General features: G+C 43.7%; 1 protein-coding gene across 1 annotated transcript; it reads left to right on the top strand.

Annotated features, from left to right (window-relative positions):
- Window positions 1–737: 737 nt before the first annotated feature.
- Window positions 738–14,849, top strand: LOC119163526 (uncharacterized). Its single transcript, XM_037415533.2, has 9 exons — window positions 738–1,199; window positions 4,094–4,267; window positions 4,349–4,414; window positions 4,965–5,073; window positions 7,445–7,731; window positions 10,308–10,499; window positions 12,340–12,477; window positions 13,214–13,420; window positions 14,318–14,849. The coding sequence occupies exons 1-9, from the start codon at window positions 936–938 to the stop codon at window positions 14,627–14,629; spliced, it is 1,749 nt and encodes a 582-aa protein (XP_037271430.2). The 5' UTR covers window positions 738–935; the 3' UTR covers window positions 14,630–14,849.
- The last annotated feature ends 3,116 nt before the right edge of the window (window positions 14,850–17,965 follow it).

Below are 17,965 nucleotides of genomic sequence, written 5' to 3'. Positions count from 1 at the left end.
CTATCAAACAGAACCAAAAAGGTCACTTGCATTTTACCAGGATAACGCTTGCACCACCTCTAGCGTTCGCAAAGTGTTTGATTTATTTGGGCCTATTGACTACCTATGTGTTGCAATGCCACTACAAGGACAAAAAAAAGTTGTTTTTCTGTAGGGCCCAGTGAACGCTTTATTTGAAAATTGATTATCATTAAAGCACCCTTGTTTATTCAATACAATCGCTTTTGTTTTGTTCTTCAGAATTTAGTACAGCAAGGGCACGCGCGCAGACGTGTTTACGATGCAGGCAATAGACAGCAAATAATGCAAACACTCGCGTACTCAAACAAGTTTGCGGAAAAGTGGAGGAAACGTTCGCAGCGCCATTTCTGGCATTATCCGGAGCTGTGTCCACTTTGTGGCAGATCGACGTTTACAAACTATGGAGTTACGATGTTGCGGAACTTGCGCACCTTACGTTCCGAACGGAGGTGTTATGGCATGTGGATCGACTCTACCCTCTCGCTGCACCAGCCGTGACTTGTAGCTCCCGTACGCGCGATCGCCGGTGGCTGCGCGTTCTCTCGCTGTCCGCGAGCGTACGCTTACTAATCCAGTTTACGGGGCGTAGGGAAAAAAACAAAACAAGCAGAGTTCCACGATTTGTGTGCTAATCAGCGCTGCAGCCGCAAGCAGTTTAGGATCAGTGGTCAGCGTAAACTTAACTGCGGGGAGAGAAGTGGAAAGGGGAAGTCGCTTGTTGTCATCGCATCCGCTTCTTGAATGCGTCGGAAGAGAATGGGATTGCCGCTTGCACTGCACGCCGTGGCAAGAGCAAAGGGACAGTCCACGACGCAGCGGTCAGCACCTGTTGTCTGCGCAGGCCCTGGTTGCAGCTTGCGTGCGTCCGTACATCAGTAGGGGCGCCTGTCGGAGCAAAATAAGCTCAGCCGCCGATGGAGCTACGCTCCTACGCGAGCACGAGTGATGACTGTGGCACGAAACGGCTCGACTGCCCGCTCTGCGAGACGCCGTCCGGCATGAGAGATGCCAGCGGTGACAGCCCGCCGTTCGCCGGTGCGGCTGAACGCGGCTGGCAGCCGTGCCGACTGCTCAGCGCCAACGGACGACGCAAGAGCGTCGCGTGCTTGGTTTCCAATGGGTATCCCCACATCATATGTTCCTCGCATACCGCCGCAAGCAAGACTACCGTCGAGCAGGTACCTATTCGTCTCATAGTTGACGCTTGCAGAAGATCGTTAGCGTATTGTTCGAATGAACCTAGGAAGGCAAAGCACAACCGCGGCACGCTAAATACAAAACGACGCGCGTGTGAATAACCGCTGACATGCTTGTCAGAGCGCAATCGAGAGCGTTCTGAAACAGTGCGCTGTTGCAGCACAGATCGCGATTGGGGCTGATCCGGATCGAATCTCTTGTTTCGGATTGACTGTTTAGCCCAGGATGAGGAAGGAAGCCTATGACGGTCGAGGAATCAGGTGCCGATTGGTCACGATTGTGGTTGGCTTTTCAAGTGCGAGCTGCAAGAAAGAGCCAGTCGTGGTCGCTAAATTCGATGTCGGTCAGTCTTGATCGCGATGGAAAGTGAACCGTGTGACACAACTAGGTGTAGAGCATACAGATTGCACTCTATTGCTGGTCAACACATCTCAAAGAATCTCAAATCTACCTCTGTGCGTTAAGTGCCTTAACTTTGTAAACTGCTCCTACGTATTGAAAAAAAAAAACGGGGGGGGGGGGAATAAAGACCTATATGATTCTAAAATATGTTAATGTATCTGCTCCCCAGTATTCAGACGAAGTGCCACAGCTTGCGGCATCTTAAAGTACGGATGATGACATGCCGATGCGTCTGGCGAAGATGGGCATAGAATTGCCTTTAATTATTACGAACAAAGACTACGGATTAACATGTGTAGAATGATTTGAATTTTCTTGATCAGTGTCATCGTAAGTGGTCTTTCTGGGTTCATAGTAGTGTGGGACATAGTTGTGCATTGCTCAACGAAGTCATTTGATTCAACGTGTTGTTTCATTATGTCTTCTTGCCTTATCGACACAAGCCATACCTGCAATTCCATTGCATTGTCTGCCTACCATGCCATAATAGTTGAGGCTCATTCGCCCTAGCGACTAGCACCAGTCACGCGACCACTTGCAACTGACGGCCAAAAAGCTACTTAACGTTACCGATGTTCATGCCTGCATACGAATTATACCCGGTGTCGCACAGAATTCACGTCTTCTCACCTTGCATTGCTGTTTCTCCATAAAATAAGCTGATGTTCAGTTTTTGTGTATATGATTGGTTCAGAGCATTGTGACTGTGATCGCGCAACTGTAAAATCAAGCGGTGAGCGACTGAGCCAAAACAGTAGCTCTGTGGCCGTTTGCGACCAGTCGCCTTGCAACTAACTTGGTCGCATAACCGATGCTAATTGTAACTGTGAACGAACATTTGCAGTCTTATCTAGCAACGTAGCCTAGCAGCTACGGTAGGACTGCTAAGCTAAATTTAGATGGCAGGTTGGATTTCCGGCGACAGTGGCCAGATTTCTTTGGAGCAAAATGTAAGAACAAATGTATGTTTACATTTAGGTACAATTTATTAAAACCAAAGTGGTCAAAACTGTGCCTAATATTATTGGAGTTACAGCAAACGAAAAACCCACACTTTCAAACAATGATTCAATCAGTTAAACATGTTTCATTTTCACCGTTATGAGAACAAAGTCATTAGAAAGATCATCTGGACGAAAGCAAAGCATTTTTTGCTTTTACAAGGCTTCAGTCCCCCATGCAGACTGTGGTGAAGTTGGTGTCAATACAATAGTAAAGAGCATGTGACATATTCCAGTACGATAGATTTACAATAGGAGGTGGCACTTCAACTGCTTGTAAGAGATGGATGAAAGCGCACTAGTAAAGAAGATGTACAATACATACGATCAAGAAACGTTTTTCTGTATAACAAAGTAAGAAAATTAAAATTAAAGCCACACAATATCGAAAAGTCTTGTTTTTGTCCCTCTGATCACATGTAAGTGAACTGCTACAAGAACAAGTCCAGCATTTTAGTTTTGTTTAGCGGAAATACATCAGTATTTTGTTTGTTGAAATAGATAAGTAGGAAAAGCAGTGTATGACAATTTATTTGATTTTGGTGATGTTGGGCATCAACGTATTGTTTATACTAAATATAAAATTTAATTTTGTAGGCTCTCATGCATCATGTCCCATTTGTTAAAAGGCCAGTAAACAGGCTCAGACCTTTTTTTTTTTTTTACTCCCCCCAAACAAGCTCGTCAACTTGCACAGCAGACCATGGCTATCACATTTGCCGAATATTACAGTGCTGCACGCTGTGCAGATCTTCCATGTCGAAAAACAATCCCGCACCTGTTTCTCTCCCTCGCCTCTCATACAGGCAGTCTGACGAAAACTTGTCCGTAAAGGATGTGACTCAACACTGAGCTCTTCGATTGGTTCTTTGTCCTATGAAACGGCGCCTTGGCCCTTTGGGAATGCTGTTTCAGCCGCACAGTCCGCATTTCTGGCATTTATATGTTTCTGTGTTACCCACTGCCGTTTTGTAAAGCCCAAGACAAAAGCCTCCGAGATGAAGGGCATCCGGCTACTTAACCTTTACTGCAAATAGAAAAGTTCTCCTCTTCCCATCTTTCCTGTCTGCGCTGCTATGACACGTGCCCATGTGCGAGATGCCCCGCTTGGTCGTTTGTTGAGCGCTTTTGATGACGTATCACGGAAGTCATGGCACGTTGCCGAAGTGAGGGGAGTCAGGACGATGGACTACTCCTTTGCGGAGAAGGGTGGCGAGCAGCCGTGCAAACATTTGAAACTGGCTGTAACGGATGTTCTAATCGCCGTAACTTCCTTATTATAGCACATATTCGCGAAATTCTTCTTGTGGCAGCATGGTCACATAGCAATAGTGCACATATTTCTCTTCAGTAAAATTTTTGAACCCTGGGATTGTTTACTGGCACTTTAAGCCCAGCAAGGTGTTCTTGTTTCATTAGCATTCCTTAAATTTTTTCGTTTGCCCACCAGTGTTTGTTTACCCACCTGACAGGTGCTCCCGGCATTCCAAAAGGTGCAAGTACCCCACAAGTGCCATAGTTTACCACGAAACTTCAAGTTCCGGCCGTACAAACCCAAGGTTATGCCAGTTGCTCACGTGACGCCGGCGCTCAGCCGACAGTCATCCGAAGTGGTTGGCCCTTCAGACTTCAAGTCACGCCTAGATGTGAGCCCATGCTTTTGTGCATGTCAAATTTTTTTTGTAAAGGATCCGTTTCTAACATGTCTCACCGTCACTCTTTTCTAGACTGTAAAAGAGTGGTTCACCACATTCAATGATGAACAGAAGAATGCCACATTGAAAGCGCTCTTGGTGAGTGTTTCAGCTGTGCACTTACATTTATGCAGCGAATGAGCTGGGGAATTTGGGAGACACTCATCTTTCAAGTTTTACCAAGTACGTGGATTCATAAAAAGCCATGAAATTAGCATAAAGCAACCAGTGGCATGAACATGGGAAAAAGCAAGCAGGGGTGGTGCCTTTCGGGGAGGGGGGGGGTACCACAGCAAGCTTCAGGAAACTTCATCATCCCAATGCTGCAAGAATGCAAAAAAAATTTTTTTTGAAATCTTCTAACGTTGGGGTGCTGAAGATCAGAGCAAATTGAAAAATTAAAGTTTGACCTTCATTTTTTCTTTCACTAATGAAACTGTGATGAAAAAAAAAATAATAATTGGAGAGAGTAGAGCTCTCCAGAAATGGCTCATCAATATAAACTTATTTGATCTGTATCTTTTAGTACTGTTCCTTGTAGTTCCATGAATAAGGCATGCAGTGTTAAACCTAAAGCTTCCTTTGGTGAGCTGTTGTGGTGAGTGATGATAATCGAGAGATGTACCGCCCATGGTTGACAATGGCGCAGGGGTTGTGTGGCCAGTCCCAGAATCACCTCCTCTCCGTCCTGCTCCAACCAGTCCTGCATGAGCACTGCCCCGACAACTGCCAAGACTGGCTCAGTTCCTTACCGTCGGGTGAGTGTGGTGGCAGCAGCAGCACGTTGTGCCACTGTTTTCTGAGCGGACTGGTGCAAACTGTGTTAAAAGGCCAACTCTGGCGTTTTTTTGACCATGTCATGGTAATGGTGTTTCTGTGTTCCTGAGACACACTTGTCACGAGCTCAGCAGGTGAAATGCTCAGGATATTCGAAAATAATTTTTAATGAGCAAAAAAGTGCAAAACTAGAACCGAAACTCGACCGGGCATTGTGTCTACGTAAGACGTACTATTTGGTAAGAACTGGGAACTGTATACTGGTCCTGCCAGCGCGTAGTATGAAAACTGTGAAAGCCAGATCAGCGAAACGCCGGCCAAACACCACAGAGGAAGAAAGAAAGCTTTCCCCTGCTATACCCGTGCCAAACACCGCGGCCGTCGCCTTGTGACCAGCACAATAAACGCTGCAGCGGCTGAAGTAGCGATGCTATCGCCTGCGTCACTTCGGTTGACAAGCCAAACATGACGTCATGCAGACAGCGTTGCCAATAATTCTGGCAAGCGAGCTGAGCTTTTCGAGGTATTCTTTAAGGTTCATTTGCAAACAAACAATGCATCTCTCAAGCCTGTAATTTGGCATACAGCACAGAAATGTGCAAAGGAGCATACAAAGCGAACTTTATTGAGATCCATTGCCCTTGAAAGATCGCCGGAGTTGGCATATAAGGGGGAAGGGTGGATCATGAAGGCTTCATCAAAAGATCATTATGGGACTGTCCTTTCTCAAAGAGGTACACTCGAACCTTATTATATCAGAGTTGTACCTTGCAAAAAAATAAGTTCGTCATGTCCAAAAATTTGTTATAAAGGTTATTTCTAACATTGTTTCTATTGTAAGACAATTTTTCATTCACTTCGTTGTTACCAATATTTCATAACATTTGTGTTTGTTATTGCGAGGTTTGAGTGTGCTGAAGGGAAAGTTGATCTCTCTCATATAAAAGTGAATCGCTCTTCCACCATTCCAAATCATCACGCCTGCAGCGAGAAGGCGCTTAGTAAGCGAGAGAATACGCAAAAAGAAAATTTGGGGTGCGATGGTACCTTGAAGTTCCCATGCCAAACATCGTGAAATCGTGTGTATTGATGACATATGCTCGGTCCTACATAATTACTAACCAGTAAAAACTAACTATATTGTTCTCTCAGGGTGCCATAGACATAACATACAAAGTTTTAGGAGATATCGTTGAGCCAATATTACCAAAATACGCTTTGAAATCCGTAGCATCACATGCGGTAATTTCTGCGCAAGATTTAAAAATGAACCTTTGATCATCATTTTATCTTCTATCAACAAACCAACGCTGGTCAAATTACAACGTTATAGCTCTATCAATATAAAGGCATTCATTGTATCACTTTCGTGTCCGTTCAAGGGGGAGCTGCTTGTGCCTGATGCGAAGGCTCATTACGGTAAAGCGTTAGTTCCAAACCGTGTTAATAAGATCAATTGCAGCTCAGAAGTATTTTCATGATGGCATCCAGACACAGATCCAGGTTCTTCTTTTAAAAGGGGCGAGGTCCTATGCAGTGAAGGCGAGACAAAGGCAGGTGGCCTACTACCATGTGGTCACTCATATAGAAAATTTTTTTTCTCCTTTGAAACGAAAAACTACTTCTGTCTTTACTTGGACCGCTACATTATGAAAATGAAGCCGTAATACGAGTCAGAATGCTAGTTTTTCACAACTTCGTCACAATATTCTGGCAATGTTCATGCTTCATTCGCTCCCGAAGTATTTCATTCATTTAATGTAGGAATTTGTTAAACACATAATGTGAATATATCGCACGCAAAAGAATCTATGCTTTTTAGAATGCAAAACATGCAGCATATTGCAATTTTTCGCTGAGACCAAAAATTAAGTGGGCTGAAGCAAAAACATAAAAACTACCATAGTTATGAAAGACTCGCACTTTCAAATTAAAGAAAAAAATGTTTCACAGTAATTGATCGAACCAGTAATACTTTACATAAATTATTTATCGCGACTGATTCACTGGGGTGCCCATAGTTTAAAGTGCCCTCTAGGCAACACAATTTTTTTCTTGCAGAATAAAATGCCTCAATTACTACTTCTTTAGGTTTTTTTTGGGGGGGGGGCTTTATCTTATCATAGATCCTCGAAAGTTGACCTGGTACACCACTTAGTCTGTAATGACCCTAATATATATATATATAGCTGTCATGGAGTTGGCTTTGTCGGACAGAAGATGTGAATCTCGTTTTTTTTTTGTTCCGATGGCTATCCAGCTCACTGTTCCAGTTATATACAAGTGGCATCCCTGTTTATGCAACACACTCAGTACGCTCTCCTTGTCGTCTGACGGTTTCATCAAATGCAGATCTCCTGATGATCATCTTCTCGTACTTGGACCCGGTGTCCCTGCTGCGTTGTGCCCAGGTGTGCCGTGCATGGCGTGACGCGACACACGACTCTTACCTTTGGCAGCGCCTGTGTGCGCAGCCGCGGTGGCGCGTCAGCGCTGCCACAGAAAGCAAGCAGCTAGAGCTGCTGCGCCTGTGCGACGGCACGGTGGACTGGCGTGCCGTCTTCTGCCAGCGGTATCGCCTGCGACGCAACTGGCTCCGTGGCAGCTGTCACGTGCGCACATTCCACGGGCACACGCAGGTGGGTGGAGCGGCCGTCTTGAACTTTGATGGGGTCTACTCTAGAAGCGAAAGCTGGGCTGGTTGATGGCTCATGCTTGGGACGTAAAAACAGCGGAAAAAGAAAAGTGAGGCATGGACTGAAGAAGAAACAACGGGCGAGGAACTCAACTACAATTTATTGGGAAGCGCACGCACATATATTAAGCAGCCGACCTAGACAATAGCCGATCTCGCCGAAGCAGCCGATCAGTCCTTGTCTTCATTTTTTGCACTGTTTTTACATCCCAAGTTTGATAGGGTCTGCCTATGTCAAATAGTCACCCTTTTATCGTGGTCATAAAAGCAAAAGCTGACGACCACACGTTTTGTTCTAAGGAAATGTGTACAAATTTCTCTGAAAGAAAGCTTCAGAATACAGTTGAACCCCTTTATGAGAGTCACTGTTATTAGAGACAGTTGGAAATAAGAGACACATATGAACCTGCTTAGAAATAAAAGTTGATAAGAAAATGTGAACATTGTACCCTGCTCATAAGAGGCACCTGATATAAAAGACAAAAATTGCTTTCTGGTGCATGCCTTTTATAAAGAAGTTCAACTCTATTGAAAACGAGTTCTGCGGATGTCTGCAAGGTGACAGAATTGATATGAAAGAGGAAGCTGGCTATACTTGCTTGTAACACGAGGCCACAAGGAAAATCGATCAGATTTCTAAAAAAGTAGATTTCCATGTAGCCTTCTGCTACATTTAAGTTTTGTAATTGATTCGATGACTAAATAAAACCATTTCCAATTTTTATTCTGATTCTGATATGGGTAATTGTCAGCATTCCACCCTTTCATAAGCTTTCTGCCGCTTTGCAGGCCTTTTTAGAACTCATTTGCAACTTTAGATGGTTGTTGGAATGCGCGTGCTGAGCAAGCTCAACAGCTAGCGAGGTTCCTTATAAGATTGCAGAAGTAGAAACAGTGGGCACAAAAGTTGGACGGCGCTTGCTACGTCATGACTTTTTTCCGAAAGAAGTGAATTGTCTGAGGTGCTCGTCTTCTGTATTATACACAACTAATGAAACCAACAGACAGTTAAGCCAAATAAAGTGCAGGGGATAGTACTTGTTGTTAGTTAACCACAGTATTGTGATTCTCGCTCGAATTGAAGGGAATTAAACTTGGAAGATGTTTAACACTGGGACATTGCATTGCTGAGTAACTCAGAGGACGAATCGCAACTCATGATTACGGAGTTAGACAAGGAGAGCAGAAAGGTGGGTGAAAGGAGCAACGCTTCGAGATAGGTAATAGTGCACTTGAAGTTGTAAAAAAAGACTATGTCTACTTAGGGCAGGTAATAACCGCAGAGCCTAACCACGAGATTGAAGTAACTAGAAGAATAAGAATGGGGTGGAGTACATTCGGCAAGCACTCTCAAATTATGACAGGTAGATTGCCACTATCCCTCAAGAGGAAGGTATATATAACAGCTGTATCTTGCCGGTACTTAGCTACAGAGCAGAAACCTGGAGACTTACAAAGAGGGTTCAGCTTAAATTGAGGACAACGCAGCGAGCAATGGAAAGAAAAATGGTAGGTGTAACTTTAAGAGACAAGAAGAGAGCAAAGTGGATTAGGGGACAAACGGGGGTTAAGGATATCATAGTTGAAATAAAGAAGAGGAAATGGACATGGGCCGGGCATGTAGCGCGTAGACAGGATAACCGCTGGTCATTAAGGGTGACTAACTGGATTCCCAGAGAAGGCAAGCGGGTTAGGGGGAGACAGAAGGTTAGGTGGGCAGACGAGATTAAGAAGTTTGCGGGTATAAATTGGCAGCAGCAAGCACAGGACCGGGTTAACTGGCGGAACATAGGAGAGGCCTTTGTCCTGCAGTGGACGTAGTCAGGCTGATAATGATGATGATGAAACTTGGAAGGCAAAAAACTATTATTTTTCAGTAATTAGCTGATACCAAATATTTACAGTTGCATCTAAGCTGAGAAAAAAAAAAGAAAAGCTTTATCATGTAGGTTAAAAAATAGTACCTAGTTTGTTTAAATATGTTCCCTAAAACTTTCTCAAAACTTCTGTAAGGCAGACTCACTTCACAAAAAGAATGAAGCTGATAAACTTGCTTTTCGACTCCTAAAAACATTGTTAATTTAGTCTGTTTAGACTGTAAGTAAAAGAAGGACTGCTTTGCAATAACATAATATTTCTCCAGAGCATAATTTAGACCATAAATAATTCTAAATAGTGATTACTGAAAATTGCTCTTTCTTTGTTAATTTTTTACTATTTTAAGACCCTCTTTCATTCTAAGAAGCTTTTGAACATGAAGCATTGTATGCATTCAAACCACGATATAATGAACAGGGATGTAACGAAATGTTGGTCATAATGAAGTATATGAAAAATAGTATTGCAATATATATAGGGTTAGGATTATATCTTTATAACAAATTTTTGGATATAACGAACTTACGTTCGTGTAATATGCAACTTAGTTTTAATGAGTGTATTGCCACTGTGCCAGGGAACAGTGTTGCGCGAGGACACCAGGTGGAAATATTGCATACAGTGCCCTCGTCTTGCATTCAGGCTGTCTTCTGCGTCCAGTTTGATGACACGCGCATTGTCAGCGGTTCCTCGGACAAAACAATCAAAGTGTGGAACATGCGCACGAACAGCCCCTGGTCGGTGATGACCCTCGTCGGTCACTCGGGCACGGTGCGCTGCCTTCACCTGAGTGGCAACCGGCTGGTCTCGGGCTCCAGTGACTGCACAATAAAGGTAGGCAACACACGGTGCAGCGGCGCTCGTAGAACAGAAGCCGCAACAATCTTTTGAAGACTACAGGTCTGCTCCAGTACTTGCGTAGATGTATAGATAGACAGCTAAGTGGACAGTGGCCATCTGAAGTCCCATTCCAGTTCTCAGTAACCAGTAAAATAGACAGCTTCGAAAGGCTGCATCGGATATAAATACAACGCAGGCTGCTTTGCTGTCCAAACAATGTGGCAGCTCAGCGAAAAGCTCGCATAACTCATATCTTGTCAGTATAGCCGTCCGTACACAAGCCAATGCTTCTCCGTGAGCTCTATGCAAGCTACATGCAATTTTTCATTATAACATTTCTGTTCGTTTTCCTTAGCTTTCTCTTGTCGACGCCAGGTGGTGTTGCGTTTCACTCACGTCATCTAGACACAATTCATTACTTGGATTACTGGTGCTTGGTGCTTGCTGTCTTCTAAGCTGTCAACGTAGACAGTCTACAATGCTATCCGGAATAGTCATGTAGCCTTTGTCTCCCTTGGCCTCTAATAGTAACTTCTGACTGAATCTAACTACTGCCGTATTTATGTCCGAATTACCTGCAGTGGCTTATGTCGGCCTGCACTCTACTGACTAACTGCAGGCTAGTATTGGCTGCTATTGGCTATTCACTTGTAATAGTCAAGTAAGTTACCTTTGTTCAGTCTCAAGGCAACAATCGAGTCATCTACCAGTTCTTATTGCTGTTCAAAGTGCAGAAGCCAAAAGTACTCAGTCTGAGCTGTACTTTAATCGTGTTGAAGAAGTGGTTGCTCTTTGCAGTCTAACCTCGAGATCTGACGTGACGTTTTAAACTAGTGTCACATGGACAGTTGTGGGATTCAATAAGTCTATGGAATGTCAATAAAACTATAACTATGTTATAGTTATATAAAACTATAACTAAATAAAACTATGGGATGTCAATAAAACTATAATTTAACATTACGCATGCAATGTATAGTGAATTCGGTGTCGCCAACGTCGGACTCACCCTGAGGGCCCATGGGTACTTGCTGTGGTATCACACCCACGGAGCTTCCCATGATTACGATTTAACGCTATTTAGGATCAAATTTCTCAACCATGATTAGCTCTTTCAGTGCAAATAAGGCCATCAAGATTAAATTATTTGATCACAGTTTGGATCAGTTGTGAATAAAATGGCACCACGTTGCACCTTGACATCTTGGCATCTTGGCTGTATTTGAGAGTGGTCCTCACCGAGAACAGGCACTAAACTGGAAGGCTAAATCAGCTTTGACTGATAAGTTATTCTTTAAAAGTTCTTTTTTTGTCAGTTTCATGATCATAGGTTCGTTATAAAAAGAGCAAGTGGTGGTCAGGGTTTCATTCTTGGATTTTGTGCCAGAAATGCAGAAATTAGATGTCAGCAAGACATATGGAACGTCAATTTTTTTTTTTTCACTTCGGACACATTGACTCGTTACAATTTTCTGAAACATTTCATTTTCAATCTAAAGCTCCCTTCATAAACAACACAAATAATTTTTACCAGTAAATAATTGTGTAAGCCCTTGCAGACGTCATCAAATTCTACGACTTCACGAGAAGCTGGTACAAAAACCTAAAAAAAAAAGAAGACTGCCTTAATTTTGATCTTTTAGGGGTTTTTTTTTTTTTTGGACTCTAAAGCATTGTCTCATGGTGAAAGTGGTGTTCTTGTTATTGTGTCAGGGTATTTTGCTAAGGGAAATGACATATTTTTTCATTGTTTTTTTTTAATTTGACAGTCTCAATTCTTTTTCCTTGATTAAAGTTAAACCGCATCTCTCGTTCGTTTTCATCGTCCATGCAGGTGTGGGACTTGAGCACCGAACACTCCTGGTCCAGCATAGCCTGCAAGGGCACCATGGTTGGACACATAGACACTGTGCGATGCCTTCAAGCAGACGAACACCAAGTCGTCAGTGGTTCCTACGATCGTACTCTCAAGGCAGGTTCTCTCTTGCTTACCATTTGCTGTACTTTTCGCAATTTGTTAGTTGTCTAAGAAAAACAAATTCCAAATGAAGGCGAGTGCGTGAGGGCGAGGCAGATGATTAGATTTGTGGGGATAACATGACCCCGGCAAAGGCAGCACTGGGTCGATTGGTGAAACACAGGAGAGGCCTTTGCCCTGCAGTAGGCATAGTCAGACTGATGATGAACTTGTTTGACCACTTTAAACTGGCAAGTACCCAACTGTGCATGCTAAATTAGTGCTTCGAAAGGAAAGCTATTTGTAGAAATAGTGCTTTAGACTGGTTCTTTACATCCTGGCACACTTTTTATTAAGTCTGCACTGCAAGTTTCAAGAATACAAATGAAATGTTTCACTATGTTAGTTAAGAAATGAACTGCTGGCGTTTGTTCTCACTGTGAGTATGTCGCCACCAAGTGGTCTCAGTACTGTCAAATTTCGTCCCTTTTGCTCTGCGTTGTTTCACAATTTTTTTACTAAGTGCCGAGCCCGAGATGAAAATTCTGCTGCTTCCTAAAGTCGACAGGGCTTCTCTGTTAATCTTATCAGATTTAATTCTAATTTGTTCAGCAGTAGGTCATTGAAAGAATCTATATGCTCAACATTAACATATTTGAAAGGTTGGGAGTTGGCCTTAAGCTAAAGCTTCCTTTTGACATTTTCAACGTGTAATCTCAGCAGGTTCTCAGGTGTCCTGTGATATCTGCAGGTGTGGGACATGCAGACGGGTCTTTGTCTGCGCACGCTAGTCGGTCACGCGGGCGCGGTGCTGTGCCTGCAGTACCACGGAGACCGGCTCGTATCGGGGTCCTGCGACCGAACCATACGAGTCTGGCAGCTGGACACCGGTCGCCACGTGGCGACCTTTCACGGTCATCAGGATGCGGTCACTTGCCTTCAGTTTGACTCTATGCAGGTGGGAAGGCGCCGTCCCTTGTCCCCGTCACGAAACAAAATTAGAGAATGGCCCATTTTACCACTTTTATTGCTATCACTAAGCAGAGCAAGCAGCAATGGTGGATTCAGGTTGAAGCAGGCACTCTGATTACATTTAAACTGTTAACTAAGCAGTTGCTTGATGTAGCTCAGCATTTGGAACTATTAGTTGGTCATTTGAAATGTATATATTACATATTATTAACCTAACTAACCCCTCGCAATACTTTTTTAAAAATTGAAACATGCCTTTTTTGTTTGTTTGTTTGTTCTAAGGAAGTGGAAACAACTGAATCGTAGCAGGATTTGACTTTTAGTAGAATGCAAGTGATAACCTGTAAAATATGTTGCATGCAAAATATACTATCTTAGAGCATATTAGCCGGTATAACAAGCATTTAAACTTAAAAAATGACGAATCAATGTGAAATTAATGTATTCATTCAACCTGGAAGTTGGGCTTTGTGGCTTTGCCTATTTCTTCTGAATGCTAGGTGTTTTCATGGTTTAGTGCCCCTCCACTCCATTGAAATCATCTTCACAGGGGGTTACATGCAGACTAATAAGCACCTATTCGTCCATTCGAAATATTTCGAAAATTTAAAAAACTTAAATTCGTAACAAAGCAAAATTGAATACAACAATATTCGCTCGAATACTCTAAGCATTCCAACATTTGCATAAGCCTTGAAACAGCGCTTTCAGAAATGAACGCCAGGGCCCACATTAGAACTTTTGATAATGATATTGCACACTGTGCTTTGCAGGTCTGCTTTTCTTAGCCACACAGAAACTTCCTTTTTTATGTCTGTTTTGTACATCTGAAATGGCACGTGCGAGCCCTTGGTTGTGTTTGTTGCTTGCTCTGGTGCCTCAGGTGGTGAGCGGTTCCCTAGACCGCACCATCAAGCTGTGGAGCCTGTCGAGCGGCCACTGCCTGCGCACCCTTGACTGGATCAAGTCGGAGGGCCACACAGGCGTGGTGCGCTGCCTGCAGGCCGACCAGTGGCGCATCGTCAGCGCCGGCGACGACCGGGCGCTCAAGGTTTGGAGTCTTGAGACGGGCCAGAGGCTCGTCACACTGCGCAACCACTCGGATGGGGTCACCTGCCTCCAGTTCAGCGACTCCCTCATCGTTTCGGGCTCCTACGACCAGACCGTCAAGCTGTGGGATTTCACCGTCTGCTGAAAGGTGCTGCTGCCTCAAGCCCTGACACGCCGCCTTCACGGCGATCGCAGGCACCGCAAACGGGCGCACCACCATTCACGGCAGCGACTGACGGAGGTTCTGCAATTGGCCACAACTGGGTACCGAGGAGCACTCGTGGTTATAATGATGGTCACGCTGGCACGCGCCGCCTGCTAATTAGTTCTGCGGAATCCCACGAGGTCACGAAAGGATTATGAAAGGAATGATTGACAACCACTCGTGCGTATAGCATGAAGGCGCCAGGAAATCCATACAGGCCTCTCAAAAAAGAAAGCTTCTTAGCTGAAGGAAAATTAATCCTGGTTCTGTGATCGAACCTGAGACCTACGCTTTTTCAGGGCGGTCGCTCTACCAATCGAGCTAACCAGAATGCCAGCAATTAGCAGTGCGAGGGCAAATTAGTCAGCAGCTGTAAAGTTTTCTTGCTTCGAATTCATTCCTCGCTTTTTCTTCCTTTCTTCCACTAAGAAACTTTCATTTCTGAGGAATCTGTATAAAGTTTCTTGTTGCTTTGGAATACGATAAGTTCGTTGTTAGTTAGCCTTTCCATGACCTGCGCATTGCACATGAAAGTGTTTAGACTGATCCGGTTCATGAAAACACCTTGCTTTGCAAACGTCCCATGTTTCGCCTGGCAACATGCCCTATCCTGCTATGCTGACATCTGCAGACTAAAAGGTGACATTTGCTGAATCGCAAGATAGCGGGCAAACGTTAAGAAAGCATGATGATTGTAGCACAATCGCACCCTTTCACCTCGTGAAGTAGGCGTTTGCATGCACAGACGTCCTGCCCTTGCTGTGCTGATTTGCTTAGTACGTCTGCATCTGCGTTCATAGGGCTAAAATTTCAGGCTGTGAATGACTAGCTTGAACGAGTTACTTTTCGAGCGAAACGGTAATTTACGAACAGTCGTTTTGCGACGTACTTGGTTGCATAACTTCTGCGAGTTGCTGGTGTGAACGAGCCTTAGCAGTTCATATTGCGTACGAGCAGAGATGTGCATCTTTGTTGTTTTGCAAGCGTGCATTTTTGCTCAGTCGTTGGTAGCTCTTGCCGTCTTATTCTACGGCAAGATCGCATTCAACTCGCTGCGCCGAGCTTTTTTCCTGTTTGCAACAGCTTAAGATCTGTTGTGTGGCTCATATCAAATACCTGCCATTGTCTTTGCTTTTATTTGGCCTCCCGTATTGTGTCGCACGAAATTTGAGGAATTCGTGTGTACGGCCGAAGTGCCGAGCTCCACGTTTGCTTAGAGGGGCCCTGCAACACTTTTCAAACGTATTCTGCAATGTGGTGATCTGTAGTTAAGGCTCATGTGAGCATGCAGTAGGGAATTGGCAATTTAATGTCGAAAACAGCCAAACACCTGTCCTCAGCAATGTTGTCATGAACTAGCCGGCAGGTGGGAGGGACAGGTATTCACACTATTCATGTGTGGCATGCCAGTGGAAGATCTCCAAGTCTATATGCCATGCATTGTAGGTGCCACTGCTGTGCACGTTAGGACCAAATTGTTATGGGCAAGACAGTCAAAGGAATTATTGTTTTTTTTTTTTCGGAGAAGCAGCGCTCAAAAGGACATAATACAGGCACACATAAAGAGACGGAAACACAAGCGCTGCTTTAAAACGGATGCGTTTGCGTCTTTTTATATGTGCATGTGTTGTGTCCTCCTGTGCTCTGCCTGTTTGAAAATCACGTCTCACCAACTAGTCCATCAGTGCATTCAAGTCAAAGAAAAAAAAAAAGGAATAGAAAATGTTAGGAACCTTCACGTGTGGCAACACAACATGTGCTTGTGGTGTTGACGGGAGAGAGAAAGAGCTTGTTTTGTTCAATAATGGCGCTTACACTCGACAGAGTCAAAAAAATTCACGATGCAACGAATCAAATTTGTATGACCACTCCCAGAAAAATGTTGTAGGGCACCTTCAAGTTGTTTAGTCATGTTTGCATGTGTAATGCCAGCCCTGTGCCGACAACTTTGGCACACATTCGACACCACATTTTGTATACTGTACCGGTGCATTCCAGATGACACAACTTAGTGCCAAGATCCCGGTGAAAGATCACCGCGAATGGTTTTCACGTTGTTCCAGCGTGAGCTTACACCCCATATTTTATCTGTGTTGTTTATATACAAGGCTCTCACGCTGGAATTATTTTTTTTCCAGTCACCGCTGTGCACCACACAAAGCTTGCACTTTTTGGGGCGTCTGTATTTCTCATCTTCATTTTTCACAAATGAGTCACCCAGCAAAGATGCAAACCTGCTGGTAATCCCATCGAGGTTGTGAGTTCATTTTTAAGCATTTGTAGCGATTTTGCAAGCCTAGTGCAAACTTGACGGTACGGGATGTTGCGTTAATAAGGGCGCACAGTGTAGACCTCTTCAAGAAAGGCAAAGCAATGACAAAGATGCCTCACTGTTTGTTTGTTTGTTTACTGCCAACAACACGTGTTTTGTGTTGGTCATTACAGTTCTGTGTTCCAACGAGCACATCCACTGAGAATGGTTTATTTGGACAAACTATCTAGCTCCTTTATGGAAAAATTGACCCTTGATGTCGCAAAAAGCTTTTTTTTTTTTTTCAGTTACTCAGTTAATGATGGCAAAAAAAAACAAGACATGGTTCGATGCGATAAATGAATCAGTGATCTAAGGCATTATACTACAAGGCTCCCTTATTGACGCCACGCTCAGTACTTGCACACTGTGTGAAATTATTGCACGCTAAAGGCCGCAAGTGGACCTGTATGGTAAGGATACTTTGCACCGTGGTTTAAGACTGATGGTCGCTTTTCTTCAGATGATGCCCCATCCGTTGTACATATTTATATATATATATATATTTATGTAAATGCTTTTTAAAGGAATTGCCTTTAGGTACTTGTTAAGTATTTGTATTGTGTGGTAAAACTGACATATTAGAAAAAACTTGAACACTTATTCTTTCTTTATGGATGTCAGGGTACGGAGATGGGTGTGCATTTATTTTTGGTTGTTGGCACATTTTTTCTGGAAGATATTTACTCCATAAAATGTTGTCGTAGTTTCATTTTTGTAGGAAAAAAAAGCAAATTTCAACTTGCTGTGTTCGTTTCGTGGTTGGTTAGGAACCGAAGCACATTATTTAGCAGTAGCCACTTTTTATTTTGACATGGTGACTGCACTATGGTAGTTTGAAATTGTAGGGCTGCACTTCGTTAGTCATGGTGCGTTAGGCACGGCATATTGATGATGCAACATCGGTAAGCATTGCATTGCATATGTCTTACTATCAATGCGGGATTAGTTCACTGAGGACTCAA

The sequence above is a fragment of the Rhipicephalus microplus genome, chromosome 9 (genome assembly GCF_043290135.1).
Source record: "Rhipicephalus microplus isolate Deutch F79 chromosome 9, USDA_Rmic, whole genome shotgun sequence".
Taxonomy (NCBI): Eukaryota; Metazoa; Arthropoda; class Arachnida; order Ixodida; family Ixodidae; genus Rhipicephalus; species Rhipicephalus microplus.
The sequence above is the reverse complement of the archived record's forward strand: the minus strand, read 5'-3'. Positions and strand labels throughout refer to the sequence as shown.

Excerpts from the sequence above, each read along its gene's own strand:
- LOC119163526 (XM_037415533.2), top strand. The coding sequence starts at position 936 with ATGGAGCTACGCTCCTACGCGAGCACGAGTGATGACTGTGGCACGAAA. Across the intron at positions 5,074-7,444 it reads GCTCAGTTCCTTACCGTCGG|ATCTCCTGATGATCATCTTC; the intron begins GTGAGTGTGGTG and ends CATCAAATGCAG. Across the intron at positions 7,732-10,307 it reads CATTCCACGGGCACACGCAG|GCTGTCTTCTGCGTCCAGTT; the intron begins GTGGGTGGAGCG and ends TCTTGCATTCAG.